General features: G+C 36.5%; 4 protein-coding genes across 18 annotated transcripts; 2 read left to right on the top strand and 2 right to left on the bottom strand.

Annotated features, from left to right (window-relative positions):
- Positions 1 to 70: 70 nt before the first annotated feature.
- Positions 71 to 9,684, top strand: PlexB (plexin B). 4 transcript variants are annotated; one of them, XM_034325593.2, is made up of 8 exons: positions 71 to 326; positions 1,197 to 1,468; positions 1,818 to 2,404; positions 2,480 to 3,405; positions 3,485 to 3,888; positions 3,967 to 4,462; positions 4,537 to 8,292; positions 8,415 to 9,684. In XM_034325593.2, exons 3-8 carry the CDS (start codon positions 1,984 to 1,986, stop codon positions 8,520 to 8,522), a joined length of 6,111 nt encoding a protein of 2,036 aa, XP_034181484.1. In that variant the 5' UTR covers positions 71 to 326; positions 1,197 to 1,468; positions 1,818 to 1,983; the 3' UTR covers positions 8,523 to 9,684. The 4 variants fall into 4 exon arrangements, with proteins under 4 accessions (XP_034181484.1, XP_034181483.1, XP_034181480.1 ...); XM_034325592.2 differs by lacking the exon at positions 71 to 326 and adding an exon at positions 353 to 545; XM_034325589.2 differs by lacking the exon at positions 71 to 326 and adding an exon at positions 554 to 990.
- LOC117604955 (integrator complex subunit 12) lies at positions 8,994 to 16,074 on the bottom strand. Of its 5 annotated transcripts, none has more exons than XM_034325602.2 (5): positions 15,936 to 16,074; positions 15,001 to 15,177; positions 14,391 to 14,756; positions 14,230 to 14,302; positions 8,994 to 14,166 (listed from the first exon to the last, which is right to left on the bottom strand). In XM_034325602.2, the coding sequence occupies exons 2-5, from the start codon at positions 15,157 to 15,159 to the stop codon at positions 13,958 to 13,960; spliced, it is 807 nt and encodes a 268-aa protein (XP_034181493.1). In that variant the 5' UTR covers positions 15,160 to 15,177; positions 15,936 to 16,074; the 3' UTR covers positions 8,994 to 13,957. The 5 variants fall into 5 exon arrangements, with proteins under 5 accessions (XP_034181493.1, XP_034181490.1, XP_034181491.1 ...); XM_034325599.2 differs by lacking the exon at positions 15,936 to 16,074 and adding an exon at positions 15,476 to 15,632; XM_034325600.2 differs by lacking the exon at positions 15,936 to 16,074 and adding an exon at positions 15,476 to 15,631 and having other exon boundaries at positions 8,994 to 14,163.
- Positions 16,075 to 16,430: 356 nt separating this feature from the next.
- Positions 16,431 to 21,480, top strand: lgs (BCL9 domain-containing protein legless). Of its 2 annotated transcripts, none has more exons than XM_034325596.2 (7): positions 16,431 to 16,716; positions 16,794 to 17,032; positions 17,094 to 17,379; positions 17,504 to 17,859; positions 17,927 to 18,389; positions 18,652 to 18,823; positions 18,918 to 21,480. In XM_034325596.2, exons 1-7 carry the CDS (start codon positions 16,431 to 16,433, stop codon positions 20,779 to 20,781), a joined length of 3,666 nt encoding a protein of 1,221 aa, XP_034181487.2. In that variant the 3' UTR covers positions 20,782 to 21,480. The 2 variants fall into 2 exon arrangements, with proteins under 2 accessions (XP_034181487.2, XP_034181486.2); XM_034325595.2 differs by having other exon boundaries at positions 18,616 to 18,823.
- Positions 21,481 to 22,136: 656 nt separating this feature from the next.
- Positions 22,137 to 25,192, bottom strand: LOC117604957 (uncharacterized). Of its 7 annotated transcripts, none has more exons than XM_034325609.2 (8): positions 25,002 to 25,192; positions 24,632 to 24,725; positions 24,115 to 24,167; positions 23,879 to 23,960; positions 23,470 to 23,803; positions 23,257 to 23,393; positions 23,153 to 23,194; positions 22,137 to 23,095 (listed from the first exon to the last, which is right to left on the bottom strand). In XM_034325609.2, exons 2-8 carry the CDS (start codon positions 24,703 to 24,705, stop codon positions 23,053 to 23,055), a joined length of 765 nt encoding a protein of 254 aa, XP_034181500.1. In that variant the 5' UTR covers positions 24,706 to 24,725; positions 25,002 to 25,192; the 3' UTR covers positions 22,137 to 23,052. The 7 variants fall into 7 exon arrangements, with proteins under 7 accessions (XP_034181500.1, XP_034181496.1, XP_034181497.1 ...); XM_034325605.2 differs by having other exon boundaries at positions 24,632 to 24,811; positions 25,002 to 25,191; XM_034325606.2 differs by lacking the exon at positions 25,002 to 25,192 and having other exon boundaries at positions 22,137 to 22,816; positions 23,033 to 23,095; positions 24,632 to 24,995.
- Positions 25,193 to 25,551: the final 359 nt, after the last annotated feature.

The following is a 25,551-nucleotide window of genomic DNA, read 5'->3' as shown; positions in this document are numbered from 1 at the left end:
TAAGTCACTTTGGACTTGACTACTTAACCAGTCGATTTGCAAAGAAGAAATATTCAAGAAAGGGTTTTTATTTATGCAGTATATAAAAAAAAAGAATGTGAGTACAAAAGTGAAAGAAACAAAAATATGTACCATCAACATCGAAACCTTTGCTAGTAAGGTGTAACAAGAATTAGGCGTCACTGAAAGCTTATGGAAAAAAAGAAAGAATAAAACGTTGGAGGTGCTGTACCCAATAAAGTTATGAGTCGAATTTCATTGTAAACATCTTGTTGTTATTAAAATAATATCAACTGCATCGTGTTTTGGATATAACATACACAAAGGTATTTTTATATATAATTTCTCCTCCTTGTTTCAAATTAATCATCCCATCAAGTTGGTTTTATTAAATTATAATAAATTCAGAATTTAGTCTCCTAGCCCCTAGTAGATACTACGTGTCTAACATTGGAAAAAAGTATTATTTAGCCGCAGGAGGACGCAGCATCTGTAGTTTATAGGTATATCTATATACCAGGGAGAAAGAAAAGGAAAGTTGAGAGGTAAGAGTGATAGAACTAGTCAAGGAGAGACACTGAACCGTGGGAAATGTACGTTGAGAGGAAGAGAGAGAAAAAGATAATGAACAAGCGGCGCATGCCGTAGCCACGGCCCCCAACTTGCTCTTAAAACTCGTGCAGCCTGTCGCTGTCGGTCGAATTTTAATGGCGGCTCATTCCGATTCCTCCTCGTTTAATGTTATTGTAAAGTGACGGGACAGTATTTTATATTCTTTATACGTTATCGAAGGGAACAATAAGAAAATTTTAGTGATTCTTCGGTGTGTATAATTTCAGTGTTCCACCATCTGAAATACTTGTACCGAAGCCTCGTATCAAGGACATAAGTGCATATATCCGCGATGTGTCGTAGCGACTCTCGCGTACGAACATTCCATCGTGAAGTCGTGTTTCATACTTTGGCTTCTTTGTGAAGAATTAGAAAATTGTAAGCGAGAAGTTAGTGTGTACGATTTTATTTGAATTAAGTAATATATAGCATACGTATGTGGATTGATCGTAAAACGAAGAAAAAGTTACGGGAGCTGACTAATGATCATATTGGAACGAGTGAATCAAAGGCTTAAAGCTTTTTTTTCATCTCACAGATAATTCTTTCTCTTTTTAATTAATTCTTTGTAAATACGTTTACAGTTTACGATCGTGAAAGGAGCATCTATGAACGAAGGAGTATTTTATATGGGAACAATTCAACTTATTTCTGCGATTGTGTTTTGTTAAACGATTATTGATAAGGAGTGTTCAGCTATCTTTGCCTTTATACGAAGACTCTGCTCCTAGCTGTCAAGTGCAGCTATGCTGCTCACACTAATGAAGGGCGGTGCGTGCAACGGCGTTACTGAAAAAGTGTGGAGCCATCTGCCCTAGCCTGACATCGTCGTCGAGATGTTTTAGTAATGAAATCGGTCAGTGATACAATATTTACATTTTGACAGTTTACTTTAGAATTGTTCGAAACTATTTAACTATATTTCATTAATCGTTTTCTGTTTAAAAACAGAAAAACAATACGATATTTTTTAATGTATGTTTCGGCGTTTTTCTTCTGTTCTTTACAATGGTGCATAGGTATATAATTGTTTCAGATTGAATTGTTGTACTTTAAAGAATAACAAATATTCTACAGATATCCACATAAAAAAATTCAGAAATTCATGAAATCTTTTATACAATTAATAATCTTTTATAAACATTAGTAACAATGTTGATTGAAATTTTTATAATTAACCGTTAGTGATGTTTGGTATGTTTCAGAGGTACCAGGCAATGAGCATCATGTCGGTGCCTGGATACACGTATAGCTGGTAGTACCGCGTTAACGCTAGCCTTCTACCAGTGGGACTCATACCCTTATTATACTTTCTACGCTTCCTGACCCTAGACTTATACACGCACAAACGCGCACGCATAAAGCGCGCGCATGTGCTTTGTCAACTATCGTCTACACATCATGAGATTCTTGGGACTATCATCATTTCCCACTTCACCTACTGTGTCATTTCCTAAGCTGCTGCTGCTACCGCTCCATCAATTATCCTTTTCATCCATGTCTATTGCCACATGGTTTCTGGTGGTACTAGTAACCGCAGCGATAGACACACCTGCCAGTACTACTCCACCGGTACAAGAAAACAGATCTCTACACGTTGTGACACAATTTCCTATGGGGGATAGTCAACGATATGGATTTTATCCTTTAGATCCAAATACAACGAGAGAAGGTGCCCTTCGATTTAATCACCTTACTATAGATCCTGCCACAGGACGATTGTACGCAGGTGCCATCAATAGACTGTTACAGTTAGATTCTAATCTTAAACTGGAGGAATATGTTTCGACAGGTGAGTCCGTCGCTTGGCACGATAAATTGTACCATTTTTGTTACGTTAAAATTCTTATATAATAATTATTTACAGGACCAAGACTGGATAATCCTCAGTGTCACGCGACAGGCTGCCCTTCTAGAGACATAACAACATCTTTAATGGATAATGTCAACAAACTGTTAATCGCTGATCTCGAATCACAAACGCTAATCGCGTGTGGTTCTTTACTTCAAGGTGCTTGTGAAAAGTACAAAATGTCAAACATATCTATCAAACCAGAATTCATTCCCCATAGCGTAGCAGCTAACGACGAAAATTCTTCTACCTATGCTTTCATTGGACCTGAAAAATATAATGCATGGGGGCAGACTAATATCCTTTATGTTGGCACAACGTTTACTAATAGAGGAGATTATAGGCACGACGTGCCGGCAATTTCCAGTAGAAATCTTCACAATTTACAGTTTGCTGAATATACGTTTAACAAACAATCAATTGTGTACATTGATGTTAAATATAGAGACCATTTTTTAGTTAAATACGTATACGGTTTCAATGCCAGTGATTATGCATATTTTTTATTGGTACAAAAACAATCTTATCTGCCTGAACAAGAGGAATTGGGTTATATCTCTAGATTGGCACGAAGCTGTATAAGCGACGCAAATTATGATAGTTACACAGAGGTGACATTACAATGTACCGTTGATTTAGGCGATGGAAAAACGCAGTTTTATAATTTAGTACAAGACGCAAAAGTAGCACCAGCTGGTAGCGATCTAGCCATGCAACTTGGTATCTCGGTCGGTGACCCTGTCTTTGTCTCTGTATTTTCACCAAGTAGAGGTATCACCAACGAACCATCATCTCGTTCAGCGCTTTGCGTATACAGTTTACAAGAGATTGAAACGAAATTTAATGAAAATATCCACATGTGTTTTAACGGTAGTACCAAATACAGAAATATGGGGTATGTCAGTGGTCCGATTCAAGATGGAAAATGTCCAACAGCAGGAGTAAGTATAAAGCATACATACACTTAGCATTATCATTTTTTATAATGTACTTTTCCATTTATTTTATTTTTATATTCAGACAACAGGCAACATATTAAACTTTTGCGAAGTGGGTTTGAAAATCTCTGGAATGTCACCGATTGTGGGACAAGCAATCTTACATTTTCCCGATGAATTCGTTACATCTGTAACGATAGCTAATACAGAAGGTCATACAGTAGCGTTTCTGGGTACTAACGATGGAGTCTTGAAAAAAGTTTTACTTTCTGGAACTGAAGCGTTCGTTTATGAAAGCATTGTAATCGATAAAGGAAATAGAATAATGCCCGACAGCTTAATTTCACCCGATGGAGAATATATTTATGTTCTGTCAACTTCAAAAATTTCAAAGGTTCAGGTTGAACACTGTAGCAGTTACACTAATTGCAGTAGTTGTCTCGATGCAAAGGATCCTTATTGCGGATGGTGTTCATTGGAAAAGAGGTAAATAAACGTCCTGTATATTTTTTAAATATACTTAATATAGTTTTTTTATTTACAACGCGTACATGTATTTTTCAGATGCACTGTTAGAGGAGATTGCCAGAAAGCAAGTCACAGTAGTCCAAGGTGGTTATCTTTAGGCACAGGACAACAGTGTATCGACTTTGAACAAGTTCTTCCTGATCGTATGCCTATCAACCAAAAGACGACGGTGGTTCATTTAACGATTAGAACTCTACCTGAATTGCCGGCAGGTGCTAATTATAAATGCGTATTCGGGAAGGCAGAACCCATAGACGCGTTAATGACTGGTTTTGGATTAACGTGTCCTACACCGCCGGTTATCGAAAGACCCAGCATACCTGACGGAGCCGATCACGTTTTAGTACCACTGTCTGTACGTTCCAGCGAGACGAACAAAGATTTCGTTTCACGAAATTTCGCGTTCTTCGATTGCTCTAGACACACTGTGTGCACGGAATGCGTTAAGTCCCAATGGGCGTGTAGCTGGTGCGTGTACGACAACAAGTGTACGCACAATGCAAGTTGTCAGGGTATTATTTCAGGAGAAAATGTAAGGGCTTCGATAATTATACAATAGGTTTCTTAGTAAAATAAATGTTAATAACAAAATTTGTCTGTTCGCAGAATCAAGCGAGTCTTGCCGCACACGGAGCACAGTACTGTCCAAGATTTGTCCAACGCACGGAACCATTGATGTTGCCCAACAGCGTACCTAAAGAGATAGTGCTCGAAGTCGAGAATCTACCCCATCCGCAAGTGGGACACAGTGGTTTTCAATGTATCGTTTCGATCGAGGGTGCAAAGTTGAAAGTACAAGCCCGGGTCGACAGTAGCCGGTACATAGTTTGTGATAAAACCGTTTATTCGTACGAAGCGATCACCGGGGAATACGAGGCAGAGGTAACAGTTGTGTGGAACATTCATCATCACGTAGACAAAACTACGATTATACTTTACAAGTGCGAGGTACTTGGTTCCCATCGCGAACACGCTGATTGTTCTCTTTGCGTTACCAGAGACACTCGATTCGAATGTACTTGGTGCGGTAACAGTTGCGTGTACCGACATTCTTGCTTGCATTCGCCGTTCACCGAATGCCCGAAACCAAGGATAGACATGATTAAACCTCTCAGCGGACCGATCGAAGGTGGTACGCTGGTGACCATCGAGGGAAGTAATCTGGGATTGAAAGAGAGCGACGTGGAAGGGAAAATTCAGATTGGTAACACTACGTGTACCTTGGTCGACTACGAGGTATCCGTACGCATAGTTTGTCGTACCGGACGTCACAAAGCCACAGACACTGCCTCGGTGGTGGTGGGTAACGACGCTGGTTACACAGAGAGCGCGGTGTTATTTAATTACAAAGATATAAGACTGTCAGGGGTTTACCCGTCGGTCGGCCCTCAAAGCGGTGGCACGCAGCTTGCCATAACCGGTATGTACTTGAACATTGGCAGCACCATTTCAGCCTACCTGGACGAATTGCCGTGTCACGTGAACGCAACACAGGCAAGCAGCACCAGGTTGACCTGCGTAACGAGCAAGTCCGATCGAGTGAGAAAAATCGAGAGGCTGACTCTGAGCATCGACGGTGCGAACCGTACTTTGGAGGGTAATCCTTACAATTACACCCACGATCCTACTATCATGGAGATTAAACCATTGACGAGCTTTGCTTCCGGTGGCCGAATGATCACCGTCCACGGTACCAATTTGGACACCATTCAAAAACCTGAAATGGAGGTATACTTCGACAACGAAGCGTTACCGGTAAACCGTACTGTTTGCACTGTATTAAATCCGACACAGATGGAATGTCCTAGCCCCAGCATCGCTAAACGTTTCGTGAGTCTTCGACGAAGCGAGCGTGCCGTTAACGGTCCGAACCTGCCACAGTCGTTGAAGTTGAAGGAATCAAAATTATCTTTGAAAATCGCATTTATCATGGACAACGTGGAAAGCGTCCGAGACTTGGAGAAGCATTTTCAGAATCTTAGATACCGTTTACTGTACGTGGAGGACCCGAAGTTCTTAGCATTTCCGCGAAACGTTAAATTGTACAAGGGTGACACTTTGGTTATCGAGGGAGAAAATTTGATTTTCGCCAGCGACGAGTCCGATGTAAACGTCACGGTTGGAATGATGCCTTGCAACGTAACATCTCTTGCTTCTACTCAATTAGTTTGCATACCACCGGATCAACAACCAGCTGATACCGATGAACTTGGAATTAAAACTGAGAACGGTTTGCCATTGGTGGTGGTACGTGTCGGTAGAAGCTTAAGGTTTCCCATTGGCTATTTACGTTACGACGTAATTAAATCTTATCCAATTCCACCGGAAGCAATCGCTGGAATCGCAGCTGGTACGTTTGGCCTGGTGTTTCTGTTTGTTTTGGTGTTGATAATATATAGAAGGAAAAGCACACAAGCTGAGAGAGAGTACAAACGCATACAGATACAAATGGATACGCTTGAGAGCAACGTTAGAATGGAATGCAAGCAAGCGTTTGCCGAGCTACAGACAGATATGACGGATTTAACCGCTGACCTGGAATCGTCCGGTATACCGACTCTCGATCATAAAAATTATATTATGAAAGTATTTTTTCCAGGTGTTACCCATCATCCGATATTAAACGATCCCAGATCGCGTAGCAACGTTTCACGAACGAACTACGATGCGGCGATGATCCAGTTCGAACAGCTTATTAATAATAAGTACTTTGTATTAACGTTCATCGAAACTTTAGAGGCTCAGAAAGACTTTAACATTAGAGACAAAGTGAACGTTGCATCTTTACTGATGGTCGTTTTAATGGGAAAGATGGAATACGCGACCGACATACTGATGAACCTTTTACTGAGACTCATCGAGAAAGCGGTGAACACTAAACATCCACAGCTGATGCTGAGGAGAACAGAGTCCGTAGTGGAGAAGATGTTAACCAATTGGATGGCGCTTTGTATGTACAATTATCTGAAAGACTACGCGGGTTCGTCTCTGTTTTTATTGTTCAAAGCGATAAAGCATCAAATAGAAAAAGGTCCCGTAGACGTGATAACACACGACGCAAGATATTCGTTGTCCGAGGAGAGATTGCTTCGCGAACAAATCGAGCATAGCGTCGTCACTTTGCACGTGGTCCAAGATGATCTCGACGAGAAGATACAATGCAAAGTGTTGGATTGTGATACTATTAACCAAGTAAAATCCAAGATATTGGATGCTCTTTACAAAAATACTCCTTTCTCACTGAGGCCGTCCGTTCATGACGTAGATTTGGAATGGAGACACGGTAGAGGTGGCCACTTGACTCTTCAGGACGAAGATCTAACGACAAAATGTAGCGGTGAATGGAAAAAGATAAACACTCTGGCTCATTATGGCGTTAAGGAATCGGCGGTTATGTCGTTGATTCCCAGACAGAACGATGGATTTTCTGTCGCTTGCAAACCACCGTGTCACAACTGCAAACCGTCTCATTACCATCATCAGCAACAGTCGATTCATCACCACCCTCATCACCATCATTTACATCGACACGCGAATCATTGTTCGTCCACGCATCTTCCATCCACGCCTAATCACAATCTAATAAGTCCTGTATTGTACAATCATCCCGTCACCGGTTTGTATTTCGAATCCCAACACTCGCCGCCAATTATAACGGCGAACGGTGACGTTGAAAGCGGTCACGGTGGTAATCAACGATTGTATCATTTAGTAAGGCCTATAGAGGACAGCCATTATCCACCGGGAATGGGTTTCACCGGTAGCAAGCATCATCATCCAGAACGGACGCACAAAGCGATCCCTGAGATATTTTTGACTAGATTATTGTCGACGAAGGGTACCGTACAAAAGTTTGTCGACGATTTCTTGAACACGATATTAACAGCGAACGAAGCGTTGCCCAGTGCTGTCAAATGGTTGTTCGATCTTCTCGACGATGCTGCGAAGCAACACGGTATCGTCGACCCGGAAGTGCCCCATGCATGGAAATCGAATAGTTTACCGCTTAGATTTTGGGTGAATTTTATTAAAAATCCAGACTTCATGTTTGATATTAATAAATCTACAACGGTCGATTCGAGTTTATCCGTGATAGCGCAAACGTTTATGGACTCTTGTTCGATGACGGAGCATAGGTTAGGAAAAGATTCACCCTCTAACAAGTTACTCTTTGCCAAGGATATACCGCACTACCGAGAAAAAGTTGGCCGTTTTTACACGGACGTACAAAGACTGCCGCAGATTACCGATCAAGAAATGTCTAGTGCCATGCAACAGTTGAGCGCGTCCCATGCGAATGAATTTGATGTGATCGCAGCACTGAAAGAACTTTACATCTATGTCAGCAAGTATTATGAACAAGTAAGCTACAAATGATATTTTTTAATCTCTTTACTCTTAATACCAGACATCTGTTTCTTCACAGCTCAGAGACTCTGTGTATCATTTATAATTTTGCCAGCTAAATTAATAAATGTTTTTAGATCCTAGAGGCCTTGGAGACAGACGCGGGCTGTCGCAAATTACATCTAGCGCATAGGCTAGAAAACGTAGCGTGCACGCTCGAAGGAGAGGAAACCAGTGCCTGCTGACACAACCTCCTCGTCGCCATCCCAGGACCCGTCAATCTCTCCAGAAACACAGACTAGTGCCTCCATTTCATGCATCAGATACACCTCGTTACATATGTACAAATCTACACACCATGTGAATAATTAATGCCGTAAATACGTGCGATTTCGTTAAGGCTAGTCAGGCGGTAGTTATTTTCAGGATAAGTTTAGTCCTGGTGTAGTATTTTGCGTCTATATGTCATGGCCGTATCGAAATACGCTCGTGCACACGTACAGATATTAGTATAAATTGATCAAATGCCACTCTGACCCTTAAACTTTTACATCGTTTTTCATTAATATTATAGATATCGTTCATTTCAGTATACATATATGCGTGGATCTATACGTATATACGTATAATAATTATAAGGAATTAAATTTAAATTATAAAAAGAATCTCAATGCAATTAGTTGGATTTCAGTGACAAGAGATCTTTTATTATATAATTAAAATATATATATATATATATATATATACCAAGTACACGTTTAAGGATTTGAGGTGCGAAATTTATGCAAAATACTATCTACAAAATTTAACAATTTCATTTCTTCGTTGACCGAATGTCTATACGTGTATACGTAAATACGGATAACATATATAACATGAAAGAAATAATGTGTGTAAAATTAAAAGTGAGAAGAAGCCATAGTGTCCATCAGACTGTCTGTACAAAAATAGTACGACAGCGAGTAGTCTGTGATCCGAGCACGAGTGGCTATGCCTACTATCTTCATTACGATATATAATTATTAATATGTTATATATTATATATATATACATAAAAATATATAAAGCAAAGATCACACAACATACACCTCCACGGATCGTAGTGAGCTAGTTAGAGAGGGTCTGTATATGTATTATATAAGTTGAGGGTAGAAAACCCTTTCAGAGAGAGAGAGAGAGATAGAAAAAGCGCGCACACGCGCGCGTGTATGAATGTGCGTGGGTGAAAGCGAGAGAGAAAGAGATGATAATATTAAATTAAGGTAATTCAAATTAAAATGTTACAAAGGAAATGAAGCGAAGAATTAAAAGATTATGAGAGCAGCTCGGACTACTCTAGGCCTATCTATGTATATTCAGTACATAAAGAAATTTTTCTTTTTGTTTCTTTTTTTTTTTTCAATTTTTGAGTCTGTTTCTATTTACACATTTATTCGTATATAAGTATGACTGTTGCTATAATTTTTAAAGGCCACTATGTGAATCATATAATGATTTTGCAACTATTTTACAAACTATATTACAGCTATTATTTCTAAGTTGTATTATTGTCTATAGAGATATAATTATCAATTCATTATCCGTTCAAAAATAGTTATTATCGTATATTGTTAAGCATAAAACACATAATTGATGCAAAGATCTTTTATATTGTACACTGACGAGAAAAAGGTTTTAAACTCTCTCGATTGTTAAGAAAAATGAACCTTGAGGAAAATGTGTAAAAAGTTTTGTATGCATCTAATAAGTATTTGGCGCTGGTTTTAGGTGTTAGAGGATTTTGTCAATTGGTCAACACCATGGTTAAAACGCATCGAAAGACATTTTGCAAGACACAACGACAAGCAGTATTTTTCTTGGGATTACATTTTAGTCGATATAAGACTGTCTGATTTTCAAGGTTGCATTTTTATGAAAGCATTTAATATTTTTATTTTCTTTTTTTTTTACATTATCCCAACTATGCGTTTAACAATTCAATTCACTGCCCATTGTACACTGCCAAGTTTTTCCATGCGCTTTTACAAACTGTTATATTGTAACAGACCTATGTAACAATTTAATTTAATGACAGAAAATTGTTTAACCATTTTGTCAACCTGTAAGTCTGGAAAGACTGGAGTTACGCTCACTCTTGTACTTAATTAACACTTTCGTGTATTTCAACTACTTTACTAGGTCCCCAGATTTCTTTTATACGAACAACAGACCTACGTATCTTTCTATTATATATGTATATTATATTTATTTATATACCGACGAACAAATTATCTATACGGAAAGTCGTACGTCAATCTGTTCTATGTGATTTAGCGCATTGTTTTTTCACGTATCTTGTGCGAAATAATTATGTGCATATTTATGTTTACTATACGTGCTTACAGGTTTCCTGAAATATTATATTTTTAATTCAGTTTTTCGTCCACGTAGAAACGTTTGAGAAAACATAAACGTTACAAGTTATAATGATAGATTAATTTTACATTGTACACGACACCGTTCCAGGGTGCATTTCATGCAAAGTGTAAGCTGTGAATATGGAACAAATGATAACAGAATGAATTTTATAGATCTATTCTGTTGTCATCTTTTTCTGAAATGTTCTAAACACGTTATTTAATGTGTGTTTATTATCTAATAAGGAATTAAGGTCAACTTTCTTGTATGTTGAATTAAAACATACGTACTACGTATAAATAATGGAGGATTATTCTGTTGGGTATTCTTATTTTGTTAAACAACGTTTATTTATACAATGAATTCGTCAGGAAAATATAGAGATTATTTTGTTTTATAATTTAAACGACATTATGCAAGATGTTTGAAATAATTTTCTAGATTCCTACAAAAGAGTAGTACTTTTTTTTAATTCAAATTAAGAGGGGTGTACAAGATATTCACTGTTGTATAAAAACTGAATAGTAATCACATTTCCAAATAAATTATATATTCTTCCTCTACTTTATATTGTAGAGTATGATACAATTATTAGAAACAATTGTTTATGCAAGTAATGCATTTTCTTTTACTAATAAATATACAAAGTAGAACATTCTTGTAGATAGTATTCACATTAAGCTTACATTCATTTTCATTGTATAAAATTATTAGGTGTAGTCTTCCAAAATGAAATCTCAAAAATAATGTTATATTTAAATTTTATTAATTGGCGTTAATATTGTTCCGATATAACGAACCTACTTTTATAAGTCTGATGCTCTGAATCTCATTTTGCACAAACATTCAATAATTTAGTTGTAATGATATTAAAGATTTTTTTTTTTTTTAATTTTATCATTAAGTTACTATCACGCTTTGTCGTCCATAGAATATAATTAAAATAATTTATAACAAAACAGAACACAGTGTTAAAAATATTGAACATTGTTACTGCTGCTACTAAAAGTTTTTCAAAATAGTGTTCATACATGAATGATGTGTCAAAGTATATTACTCTTTTTGTTTAATAGTACAATTTTTGTTAATCTCACATTAAAATTACTTTTATTTTTATACTTTATCAAATTAGCAATCAAAATAAAATAGATGAATGATATATAGAACTTTTACTTAAAAAGATGATATTTTTTTATTTGTACACGTGCTATTTTCTCCAGATATATTTTTAGATTCCTTTATATTGAATTATTGTATAAAATGTACAACAAATATTTGGCGATAAAGAGCGATGGTTTTAATTGTAGCGAATTAGCTGTTGAAATATATATTTGTGTGTATATTTGAACAGATATACTGCAAGCCCTTAAATTGTGGATGTTAATTGTATATAATCCATAAGATATTATTTATATTATATTCATTGAATATTAATATCCGTATTTTTATATTATTCGAATGTATGGAAAATAGTAAAGTGTAGTGATAAAACGAAGCTCTTGGAATTGCGAAATTAACTTGTATTTTTTATAAAACAAATGTTTTTTATTCATAATTTGTCGTATAACAGACAAATGATAATCTTTATACAACGTCCATAATGTAAGAATTAATTTGTTGAAGGGCATACAAAACTTTTTAATTTATAATCTTTGTATATAGCACAGATTGACGTATGCTAACATAGTTGCACACAACATATACGAATATAACATATGTCTCTTGTCTCTACTGTCTGAAGATAAATTCTTGATAACTATGTGGTACATCATCTATAATTGTTTATTTTCAGAATTTCATGTAGAATATCTTATATGGTATGTAAAGGATACTATAAGTTCGAGCACAATTCGATGGAAGGCCGTGTAACATGCCACTTTTTAAATGCATAATGTGCACATACAAATTCCAATGGAATTCTGCTGTTTTTCCTTAAAAGCCTTCATTATATAAAATTGTTCAAAATGTTTACGTACTTATAAATTAGTATGGAAACATTTAAGAAAAGTCATATTCTTACATTAAGTTTAAAAAATCTCATTGTTCATTCCTTGAATCAATCATGTTAACTTAAATCCTTACAGTGCAAGATATCATTTTAGAATTCATTTTATATTTTTTAATATATTATATAGAAGAAGCATATTATTTATTATTTCAAGAAATTGAGAATGTTGACTAATTTGTTGTGTTTTAGATATGGTATTAAGGAATATACCATACAGCGGAATTTCTGGATTCTTTGTACGCTCGACAGTTGACTCCATCCATCTGAAATGCTTGTCAATTCTGCATCCAACGTATGTATTGTATTGTAATTAACTGAGGAATGTTTAACGGTTTACGAGTCGATTAGTAATGTCATGCTTCGTAGTATAGACAAATCCGAACATCATGTCGAATTAAGATTATTCTTTGTTAAGCTTCGGAAAACGATGGGGGGATGATTGTTCCCTGAAAGAAACACCTTAAGTATATACAATCTTGGGAACCGTGGTTGAAAATGTCAAATGGGCTCATTTTCATTCCTAATGGATTTTGAATGTATCTTTTCTCGTTATATAACTTACACGTAAAATACGTATGTATGTAATAACGAGTGAAAAGTGTGCTAAATGCTGCTTTACATGTGTTATGGGGTGAGTGTGTATCTATCAACGTAAGCGTGTAGACGTAACGAAAAGCCCTGTGTAAATAGAATTCAACCCCCCATCTCGCATATAAGTAGATTTTAAGTAACACTCGAGAACGAAATGACTCTTGCCAAATTTTCAATGGGACGTAGGGACAAACAAATAAGCATTTGAAAAATTGCAAAAATATATTGGTATTATAAATGAAATGGATATTGTAATGTCTGTTCAAAAATTCCCATGATCTTCCACTTTTAGTTACATCTACATTTAATAAGTTATTTAACTTGTAATTTTTTAAAGAAATTCAATGATATATTTGTACAAATTAAAATTACAATATCAAATTACATTGTATATTTGTTATATATCATAACAAATTCAATGAAAAAATTGTTTGACTGTAATAAAATAACAGCAATGTAAAAAGTAAAAATATTAGATTCAACCTAATGCTTGAAACCTTGCAAGGTACTCAATTAAGATTATTTGTTCAGGGATCATTTATGTCATTCTCAATGATAAACACTGATTTTGCTATCAGAAGTTAATTATATTCATTGTGGCTATACTTTTTAGTGAAATTTGTTCAAATTTTTTCTCTAGTATAAATATAAGATATCGTTTCAACGTTAATATAGATAAAAACTTCACTCTACACCTGATTTAATTTTGTACAGTAAGGATTTTTCCTGAGATTTCGTCGAAGACAATAACGGTGAATTTGATGAAGAATTCTTTGAATTTGGGGTAGTATTTGTATTTCGTTTGTCCTGTTTAGCTTTCTTCATCATATCTTTTAATCTTCTATCAGCGCTTATAATGTGAATATTTGGTGTCACTTTATTTCCCCCACCTACTTGAAATATAATTGTATTTAATCAAATTCACAAGATTCGTGTTTTAGGTGAAAGAAACTTACTGGAGTTTGATTTTTTCTGTTCTTTGGATTTGCTCTCTATCACTGTTTTTGGAGAGCTCCTTTCTTTTGAGGCCTGAAATTTCAAAAAAAGAAAAAGAAGATTCATTTTTATTGCATACTTTCTATTTTAAATAAACTATGATGTGGGTGAATACACACACCTGAGATTTGGAACAATTCGAACAATACCACACTAATCCTGGTACATCTATTTGCGAATCTAAAATGTGTGGCACATGACATTCTTGATGATACAAAGAGTGGCATTCTAAACATTCAACAAGCCTGTTTCTTGCTCCAACATCCATTCCTTTACAAATTACACATGTAAGATCATCTTCTAATATTTCTAATGCTAGAGTATTATCAGTCTGTATAATATCAGGTGGTGTGTCACGCGTTGGCAGGTTCACAGGTGAACTGTTTTTACTAGATTTACTCGAATGTTTAGAAGATGTTGAACTTTTACTCTTTTTACTACTACTGTTGCTGCTGTGATCGCTTAATACTGGTTCCTCCATCATATACTAAAAAACAGAAAATTCAAGAAATACAAGTTCAGAAAATAAGTAACAATGGTAGTTCATACAGAGGGATCAAGTACTGGACATTTTTTTTACGTGAATGAAATCTCCTATGCTTCATGAGTGCCCTGATATCAGAACTAACTCTGTAATTATAATATCTTAGTTAATATAAAATTGCTCTAATTCAAATACTTCTTCTTGGTTACCCTGCGTATAGTGTTGAAATCAATCACAATTTGATTACCTTTTTATGTAATACATTTGATAACATCTTTGAGGGCCCATATTTCTGTTTAATTGCTTCATCTAACAGTGCTCGTAGCTGTTCTGCTGAATCTTTATTAGTAGAATGTAAAAGGTGTAAACCTTGTGTAAACTGGGGATCCAACTCCAAGTGTGACATTCTTATATTTATTATAACCTACAAGATATAAAGTTTTTAAATAATTTCATTCGATATTATATTTAAAAATAAAATATAGTACATTTATATTTAACAATTAACATATGTATGTGTAATCTTATTTCTCTGTTTCTAACAATTGTATTGTTATCAATTCTGCTTATTGTATTAAATTACCTTAATTTATTAATATATTACATATACTTATAAAAATGTTTACAGTGCATAAAGATAGATAATAAAAATAAATAGTTATAGGTATCTCAAAAGTGTATATCCATAGGATATGAAATTTTTAATTAACACAAGATCACACCTTTGGATATATGTTGCATGGAACCATTTATGTTTCATTCGTATATGATGAATCATATAATTGTAATAGATTACAATGAATTACATCAACATCTATTCGCATAACTTGAAGTTTTATATAAGTAACTACACACGTTTTCAACATTTTCAGTTAACCTTTTTTTTTTTTTTTTATAATGTTATTTTATATTTTAAAAATACCGCCTCGAAAGTATATCCATAGTTGGATGGGAATTGTGAGTTATGCATACAGAAAAAAGGTAACGAAAAGTTAAAGAACGTAGGCACCGCTATCATTTGATTCGTCCCTGCTCTCGTGTATTCCAAATTTAATTTCACAGAGTTTTGATTCTGTGTTAAATAAATGATGTCTTCGCGTCTAGGGAGATACCGTGGAGAAATAAAAGTTTTGCTTCGTGAAAGGGATAGATAAAGGTATGCGATCGTATACGAATACTCACGATAAAGCTGTGAAAGAATGGTGAAAAATATAAGTAAAGAAAGACCAAAATAGTAAGCCCTGCAGGCAATCAAGTGTAAGGGAACGAGTCAAGTACGGCTGGTGCGCCTCTTTCTATCTTCTTCTATTTATCGTAAAAGTATGAACGCTTCCTTTTCGAGGCGCGTTAAAACGATGTCTAACTTTCGACGGGCGGTTGGCAGCCATGCGTAAAAGAAATAAATAATCAAAGCGACCATGAAGTGACAAATAAAGTTGGAGAACAATGCTCGCGAATGGCAAGGAAATTTGAGTGCAGCGTGCATTGGCCCCCATTCTATGTTTTGGATACGTCTTACGCGGGTACAACGTGGTGTTACTAATACGATATCGTTTCTGATAATCTACAGTTCGCATGCATTGTTACTCCGCACGTTGCGGATAATAGTGGCCATGTGTTTGATTTTTACTCAGCTGACCAAGGTCTGACAGAATTATCACTCAGCAAGCTTCAAAGATGAAAACAGAAAAGAAGCCCAGCGAACCAAGTTGCGTACCAACCACTGTTGTCAAAGAGGAACCTGACGCAGACCCAGTCAAGATTAAGGAAGAAGGTACCGGAGGTAATAATGATGATACAACTGGAGAAGACACAACAGAATGTCCTAGAGATTCGTGTTTGGATCCTTCCAATGGTGAAAGTACAATAGCAGGTGAAAATCAAAACAGTAGTGCAAATCAACCAATTTTAAATTCAGTGAAACAAGAAGGCGATCATAACAATCCTACGGATGATATACCTGGTATGATTTAGTTTAAAAATAGATAATTCACTCTACTTTATTGATTTTCAATGTTAATATTCCTTTTGTATGTATAGATTGTAGCGGTAATGTGATCAGTGCTGACGGTATTCAACCCCTAGTTAGTAATGTTCTTGGCAAACAGATGGGAACTAGTACAGGAAGCGGTGAAGCTCAATATATGCAACAACAAAGTCAAATTTTTGTATTTTCTACAACATTAGCAAATAAAGGTGCAGACGCGGTATTGCAGGGGCAATATCCATCAATAATTGCTTATCATTGTGCACAACCAGGCACTAAAAAATATTTAGAGGTATATATAAATGTTTTATAAAGCTCGTATTATTATTTACTGACAGAATACGATATTTCAGAAACATCCGAATAAGGTAAATCAATTTCGTCAGAATCCTGCACAATGGTTAAACAATCTTGCAATGATGAAACAGAAAGGTCATCAAGGAACTACAAATAACACTTTTCAAAATGAACAACCTCCAGATCTACCAGCTCTTGACCCTAATGCCCCTCCATTCTGGAATGAACAACCTAATTTAAGAAACCTGAATGGTGGCAATTCCCTTGGTAATTCTGAACCATCCCTGGATGATGCAAATATAGATGTGCCTTGTCTTGTACCAAATTCACCTGGAAATTCAGGTAATACATATTTTTATCGGCGTTTAAAATTGTAATTGGAAGTACTTGCGATTCCTTTTTTTTTTTTTTTTTGAACACATTCTTCGTACACTCTGTGCCACTAGAAGCATACCTTTCATTACAGCAAATCCACAACCTCCTAATAGTACTACAATGGGCCACAGTCCCAATTTATTAGGAGGTACTACAAGTCCAGGCCCAGGTAGTTTGCAACCATCACTGCAAGGTGTTAAAGTTCCAGATGAAAATTTAACACCGCAACAAAGACAACATCGAGAGGTTCAGTTAGCGACAATCAGAAAAATGCAAATGATGTTGTTTCCTGAACATAAAGAGGAACCTGGAAACGCGTTAGACGCGACACAAGGAACAGCGGTATCATCGTGTCCATCAACAAACGTTCCTTCAGTACCGACTCAGTGCCCTCCAACTATGGATTGGCATAAGTTGCAACATCAGTTTCTTGATGGAAAAAATAAGGTAAAATAGTATAATGATTTTCTTTTAAATTATAAACAATAATTGTGAAAATAATAATTATTTATAGACCAGTGTTGCAAGTCCTGGAACTGGAGTTCCATTACGTGGTGCTAATATGGTAGGAGTTCCACGTAGCCAAGGTCCGCCACCTCCGTATCATCAAACGACTCGGTCCGCGAGCGTGCCGATCGCGATACAAAGCCCGAATCCTTCCTCGCCTAACAATCCAACTAGTAACTTATCGTTACCGTCACCTCGCGCGAGTTCAGCATTAAATTCACCCGCAGATTGCAATAGACAATTTCAACTTAGCAATCAAAGAACGAGCCATTTACCAGGACAAAGTCCCACCAGTCAAGATTCTCCAAATCCGACAGTAGGAAACGCGTCAGCTGTATCAACGACGAGGCTAAACCACAGCAATCCAGGGACGCCCGTTTCTCATTCGCACATCTCGACGCTTAGTCCAAGCGGAACGAATGCTCAAAAAGATTCGTCTTTAGACTTTCCCACCGGTCAACCTCCAAATGGTAAGACCTAAATTAAAGTAATTATTTGTACCAATGTGATAGATTTTTGTAATCTTATTTCACGTTTACTAAACAACGTTTTGCGTTAAATTGCATTCAAAGGATTCTCGAATAGAAGAACTAAGTAACAATAATCATGCTAACATTATACATATAAAATATTTTAAAAGTTTCACTGCTTAAATAGCATGCAGTGAATTTCATCATGTTATGTGTTACAACATAGTGGATGGTATGTTTTGCCGCACGCTGCAATCCTTAGCCCAGCAAAAGCAGCAACACACCGGAGGAGTGAATGCTGCAGGAGTTAAGGAGGCGAACCTGATGCCAGTTCCAAGCCCTCAACAAATTCAGTATCTTAATACTTTTGAAGGACAGGAATTAACTATACAGAAACAACCAAATACGAGTCTTAAGGATGGAAATTTATCTACGTAAGTATATTTAATAGATCTTTCTCTGTTAACAGTTTTTATTTATTTCCGAATGGAACGACGTACACAATTTTATGTAATTCTGTGTTTTTAGAAACACGTCTAGCAATACAGAGATGTCCAACAGGATTCTATCAGGAAATATGGACAACAGTAATCAGTTCCCTGCCAGATCGGAAGGTGCGAGTCCTGTTCAGATGGACAGCATGAATCGCGGCTTCACAGGCTCGTTACACAGTCCTCACACTCCTCACACTCCGCATACACCTGGTAACGGTGCTCCGCATACTCCAGCCGACCCTGGGAAACCTGGAAACAAGTCAAGTGCAAGTGCACAGAGTAGCCCAGCGCACAATGCAAACATCACAGACAGTATGGGTCCCCCCAGAACGGTACCAGCATCACCTACTACAAAACCTGATACATCTCCGCCTTCCAAGGCGGATAATCAACAGCAGTCAACACAGTCTCAGCAACAGCAACAACAATCACAACAGCAGCAGCAGCAGCAGCAGCAGCAGCAGCAGCAACAACAGCAACAACAACAGCAGCAACAGTCCCAACAGCAATCGCAGCAACAACAGTCCACAGTCCCAAATCCAAGTAATTCTGCGAACAACTCGGTGGTAACTCCGTTAGGCGGTCCAACCGGTGCCTTCCCTTGTGGAAGACCTTCTATAAGCGTGAGTCAACCTTCAGACAATGTGCCTCTTAATCCAAACAATATCGGAGGTCGACTCGGCAATCTAACAGCTATGAGTACAAATCACTTTGACCCTATAACTTCGTTGGCTCAGATGAGCCAACAACTCACTAACACGGCAACTAGTAATTCGTTGGGTAACGAAGGACCCATTCATTCGGGCAACACTGGAATGATGCAATTCGGCAATCCGCACGGTATGCATATGATGCAAATGAGCAACGAATTAAATGGAAGTTGTCACATGGCTGGTTCGAGTAGCGAGCCAGGCGAAGTAGGGGGAATGTGCATGGGCCTTGCGGGGCCACCAACTAGTTATAGTCCTACGACATCGCACACGGGAAGCCCTGGTGTACCTAGTAAAATGGGACATCCTATAATGGGCCACGGTATGATGAGTAGTCACTCGGGTAATACGGGCGGTGGTTACCCGGCCGGCGATCCTCACGCGCCGCCACCACGATTAATGACGGGACACGTTACCGGTCCTAGCCCCTACAACGGAGCGAACGTTCAAGTGAAACCCAGCGCTCCGAATACGATACAATACTTACCGGCGAGGCCGAACGTTGGTCACACTCCCAGAGGGCCGCCAAGTTTGGACTTCCTTCAACGATTCACCAATCCGTTAACTAATTTAGAATCAAAAATGGCCGCACCCTCTGTAAATCTTCAGTACTTCCCAAACGGTTGTGTACCGAACAGCATGGGCCCGCATAGCGGCATGCCGTCAGCCATGAGCGGTGGACTTCCTGGCATGGGTGGATCTCCAAGGATGGATGGACAATCGATGAACACGTCGGTTGGTGTACATCCATCGATGCGACCGGTCGGTAACATGAGACCCCAGCCTAATTTAATGCGAATGCAGCACATGGTTGGCGGAGGTGTCTTTCCAGGCGGTTCGATGGATCCGGATAAAGTCTTCCCACCTGACATGGTATCGCAAGTTCCCAGCCAGCCGAATCCTGGCATGTACGTGTCGGGTAGTAAAGGCAGCCCGATGGGATTAGGACCTCCCCCCGACGCGACTCAACCATTACCGCCAAGCATGGGTGGTGCTACTAGTAATTTTAAAAACAGCCCATTTGTTGGTAGTGGACCTAGTATGTCGGATCCAAATTATGCTCAACAATTTCATAACTTCCAGCAACAGCTTTACGCTACTGGTACCAGGGGTAGCGGACCACCGCATCCTAATTTACATCCGCCGCCGAATTCGCATTCTCATCAGCAGTTTTTCATGCCGAAATAAAACTTATCTTGATCGATATATATATATCGTAATATGGTGATGATTACAATTGTGGTGGCCTTTCTGTGTCCTTTTTGACGAATTGCGTTTTACCAGAGACTAAAGTTTCATTGCGAGGACGAAGCATACACAGACACATACACACGGGACAAGAAAACACACAGAAACATACATACACAGAACAGGTACACATTTCAGAGAATGTAAAACTTTATTAAAATTACGCGATCTTGTAAAGGACTAAGAAGTCAAATTTGTTAAGGTTCTAATGTTGATGTGATGATAATTATCGAATGATAACCATTTTTAGATGATGGTTGTCGAGACTGGCGTGTAACGAGATTTCTCGTTCAATTCTTTATTTACGGTGTTGTTTATGTATGTGTTATAATCAATAAGCGTTTTAATTCATAAATCTCAATGACATTTTTAATGTCTCGCGTCTTCAAACAAAATCTGTTCCATCGTCTTAGAGATATCGTTTTTTTTTGTATCACAATTATCTCTCTCTGTAAATTGGAAACATATATTTTATCGCGTATACCTTACGCGATTCGTGTAAATACTAATGTAAAATCTAATTTCTTTGTAGTAATCGTTATTTCGTCGATCGGAATATACGATAAATCGTTGCTAGAGACTTTCGTGGATCAGAAAAATGAGAGAAAGAAACAAAAAAAAAAAGGCAAAGCGTCTCTTCTTCCTTTATTCGAAACAATTACTCGTGATAAAAGTAATTGTGCCGAGAATTCATTAAGAAAAATATTTCGAAGAAAGATATGCCGGTGAAATAATTCATCCTTCCTTTTTATCACTAAATACTTAAACGCAGTCAAGCAAGCTCAAATTCATAATTGTACATATATACGATATATATATATATATATATATATACACATATTATATATATATATACCTGTTGCAACATACTCCTTACAGTATCGCCCGTCCCTTTAATTCCCTTCACCGATCCCTTGTGACCAACACTGTGCATAATCATGACCCCAGGTAGTTTAACGATTATAAGAGAAAAGAATAATTGACTAAGAACAATTATGTTGTTGATGAATGATTTTTATTATAAATGAAAAATAAAGATATTTACAAGAAGTCAGTATCTAGAATTGATCGACAATGATTTTTGTAGTTATCTCAGAACGAGTGTCTGAGCGTTTTTCTTTTCTTTTTTTGATATTTTACTTATTTTTTTATTAAGCCCGCCGATCGAACGGCGGCCCTTTTATCGACATAGTTTTAAACTGCATGTCATGATTTCAATTAAAGCAAGCTGCTTCCAGCTTACTCGGATCTGTGATAGTCAAAGCAACAAAATGTATCCTTTTTCTCTTCGTTCCGAAGACATCAATACATATCTATATTCATTAGGGAATGATTCTTTAATACTACATTACGTTTATGTAAATGTTAAGATGGGTACGGATGAAAAGGAAGTGAATAGAGAACGTGGCGAGGAAACGGAAAAAAAAGATTAATCTTTTTCGAAGCAGCAATATTTAAGTGAGAATCGTGACGTGGTTTCAAGAACGTCGGACGTTTGTGATAACGTAATTAATACTTCTAAAAGTGTAACATGATAGAGAGCTTTCTCAAAATTTTATATTTTCAGTTAGAAATAAGATTTCTTTTTTTACGAATTCATGATTCAACTTTTACAACGATCCGTGTAACAGATTATTCAACGAATTACGTTATAGTTACACATTTCATTTGGGTTTCTTTTTCTTTACTAGCGAAATATTTTATCTACGCTCAAGTATTTTTCGCAATTACTACGCAATATTTAAGACAATATCGCGTAAACAAGTAACCTACGTTTCACTTTCCATCCATACAGCCAACAAAGCTATCCGTGTTCAGTCAGAGATTGTAAAGCTTATTGTTAATCGATTCCCTTTGCAATAAGTCGTACATTGTTCATCACTTTTATCCAAAGGTGCTCACTAAATCACTAAATTTGTTGCGTTGTGTATCTCTTAATTGTCGAGCAACAGTCGCTCTCGGGATTTTCTCTCACCTGTAAAAAGTCATTTGTTTAACAAGCATTACATTGTAATTTCTTTAGAATTGCTTAATCTACATCTTCCTTTTTGACCATGTTATTCTATTAAAACTATCATATAATATAATACAATTTTTAAAGAGATAGAAAAAAAAGATATCAGTGATTGAAATAATTAAAATCATCGTTCACTGTCATGATCAACTTTTATACCCGAAACCCAAGTCAAACCTTTCCTTCTGTGCAGACTCTCATTGACTGGATGTTCCCGAATCACGCCAATCATCTCTGTCTCTGTAAATATATCACGGTCATTGTCAATTATTATCAGACAAAATTATTATCAATTACCTTGATTGTTGCTCTTCCGAAGATGCAGTGCTCCCATTTGTACTGAAAATCAACAATGTGTAATACATTGATTCATAAAGAGCATTAATTGTATGAATATTTACTTTTTCTTAACTGCAATATCATCCCATTCGCTAAGATCGTATTTAGATAAATCACCATCCTCTTCGTCATCTTCCTCCTCATCCTCCTCCTCCTCCACCTCTTCCTCCTCCACCTCTTCTACTTCTTCTTTTGCATTCTAAAATTTAGAATAAACGTAACCAACCATTTTTGGATTAATTTATTTCATTTCACGAATGTTAGGTATTAATTACATTTTTCTCATTATGCTCTTCTTCGTTCTGTACCTCATCCCTTTCATCCTCGTCTTTAGATTTGTTACGCGGTGGACTGCTATACCTAGAATCTTTGGAATCATCGTCCGAACGATTTTCAATCCTCCGTTTTTTCCTACGCCGTCCGAATTCGTCGTACTCGTCGTCGTCGTCTCTTCTTTCTTTATATTCAACAACTCCCCGATCATTGTACCCCCCTCCGTATCCTGTACGTTCTTCAATTTCTCCAAATTTTGGTGCATTACACATATTACACTGTTGCCGCCGCGCCCAATTTACGTTTCCACATTTACTGCACTGCCAATCGTCAGCACTGAAACATTAAAACCAAAACATGATACACAGCACAATTTTGAATAATTTATTATTATAAAAGAAAATGATCTACCTGAACAGCCCTCTACTTTTTTCAGCAGCTGCCTTCCCAATTTCTTGTCCTAACTTTTTTTTCTTTGGGCATTCTCCTCTGTCTGCATGAACAAATACATACATGTAATTTTATGTATTGTAACATTAGTAAAGTACAGCTAAAATTATAGTGGAAATCAATTATAGATAAAACACTGTAATTAAAGAGATTATTAGAAAACTGTTTTATACATTACCATATTGAACATTATATACCTTTTCCGCATCGATTACAAGAATTTCGTCTTGCAAAATTTACATTGGCACATCTGAAATGTTCAATATCACTGAACTCTTAACAAATATACTCCAGTTTTCTTAAGATATAAGTAATCTTGTACATTTATTACTATTACTCGTGAACCATAGTAATGTTTTATTATAATATAAGCAAAAGTTCAAGCATTTGTTAAAATATAATACTGAGTTTTGTTACAAATATAATACAATAATGATACTATTGCTAATGCAAGTAAGCATAGTACACTAATTGATATATTTATTTAATTTTTACACCGCTACAACATAAATAACATTTTGACATCCAATAGCTTATTGAAAAATCAACACTGCACTTAAGTACATTGATAGTTACAATCTTTATTATTTATTAACTTGATTTTATATTAATTATTATAGATAATATATATATTATGATTATGGGAGATAAGCTCGATTATGGTACATAAAGCTCAATTTCTGTAACACATATCGTTTCTATAAAATTACGTACTGAGAATCAGGACAAATCCAGTCACCGTCATTAATATTACGTTGATTTTCCTCGTCCACTTTACTACTCTCCATTTTTCTTTCAGTTTTACTACCTACAAATAAACTTGATTGATATTTTATTGTAGTCGCATAGGACTTTTAACTCGACGTTCTTCCTCGATATATGTAGGTGTCTAACCTTTATAAATATGTTTTTTTGTTGTAATGTTAATATCATACAAAAAGATATTACTTTTACTACGTATTTTTAATATACAATTTATTGAAATGCGTTCTACTTGCTAACAATTAATGCATTATGTCGCAGATATAAATTAATGTATTGGAACTATGAACAACTATACTAACGGAATAATCGCGCTACTTACAAAGTGTTAAACTAACGTGGCGGTTCTAAAGTATTAACTCTCAAACATTTTGTTAGATTATTTAGAAAAAATATGATTCTCTGTAGAGGAAATGTCTAATAAATAGTAACGATTTTATTTTTTTAGGAATAATTATGATACAAAATTTCAAAGAATGTAAACGTTAAATGCTGTAAATTATTGACAAGTACGTAATACATATATGAAAGCGCGAAGATTTGTACACTACATTGGCGTACGGGGGTAAGGTAATTTCCTGTAAATTTCAAGGATTCGAGTTCGACATATCATGTCGATATGCAGAGAGAATCATTGGCGCTTCGGGGTCCCTAACACCCCAGCGATCGGCCATTGCGCCATCTATACAAAAGTGGCGCAAACTATTCGTTAAGTAGTTTCCGCCGCTTTTGTATAGATGGCGCAGCGGTCGAATTTTAAAAATACGTAATTCCAGCCGGTCTTCTCAAAATGTAAGTTTGTCAAATAATTATTCTAATAATTTTTCGATCTTGTTCTACAATAAACTTGTAGGAAAATCACTCGAGAACGC

This window comes from Osmia lignaria, chromosome 5, assembly GCF_051020975.1.
Source record: "Osmia lignaria lignaria isolate PbOS001 chromosome 5, iyOsmLign1, whole genome shotgun sequence".
NCBI classification, from domain to species: Eukaryota; Metazoa; Arthropoda; class Insecta; order Hymenoptera; family Megachilidae; genus Osmia; species Osmia lignaria.
Note: the sequence above shows the minus strand (reverse complement) of the source record. Positions and strands in the feature narration are given on the sequence as shown.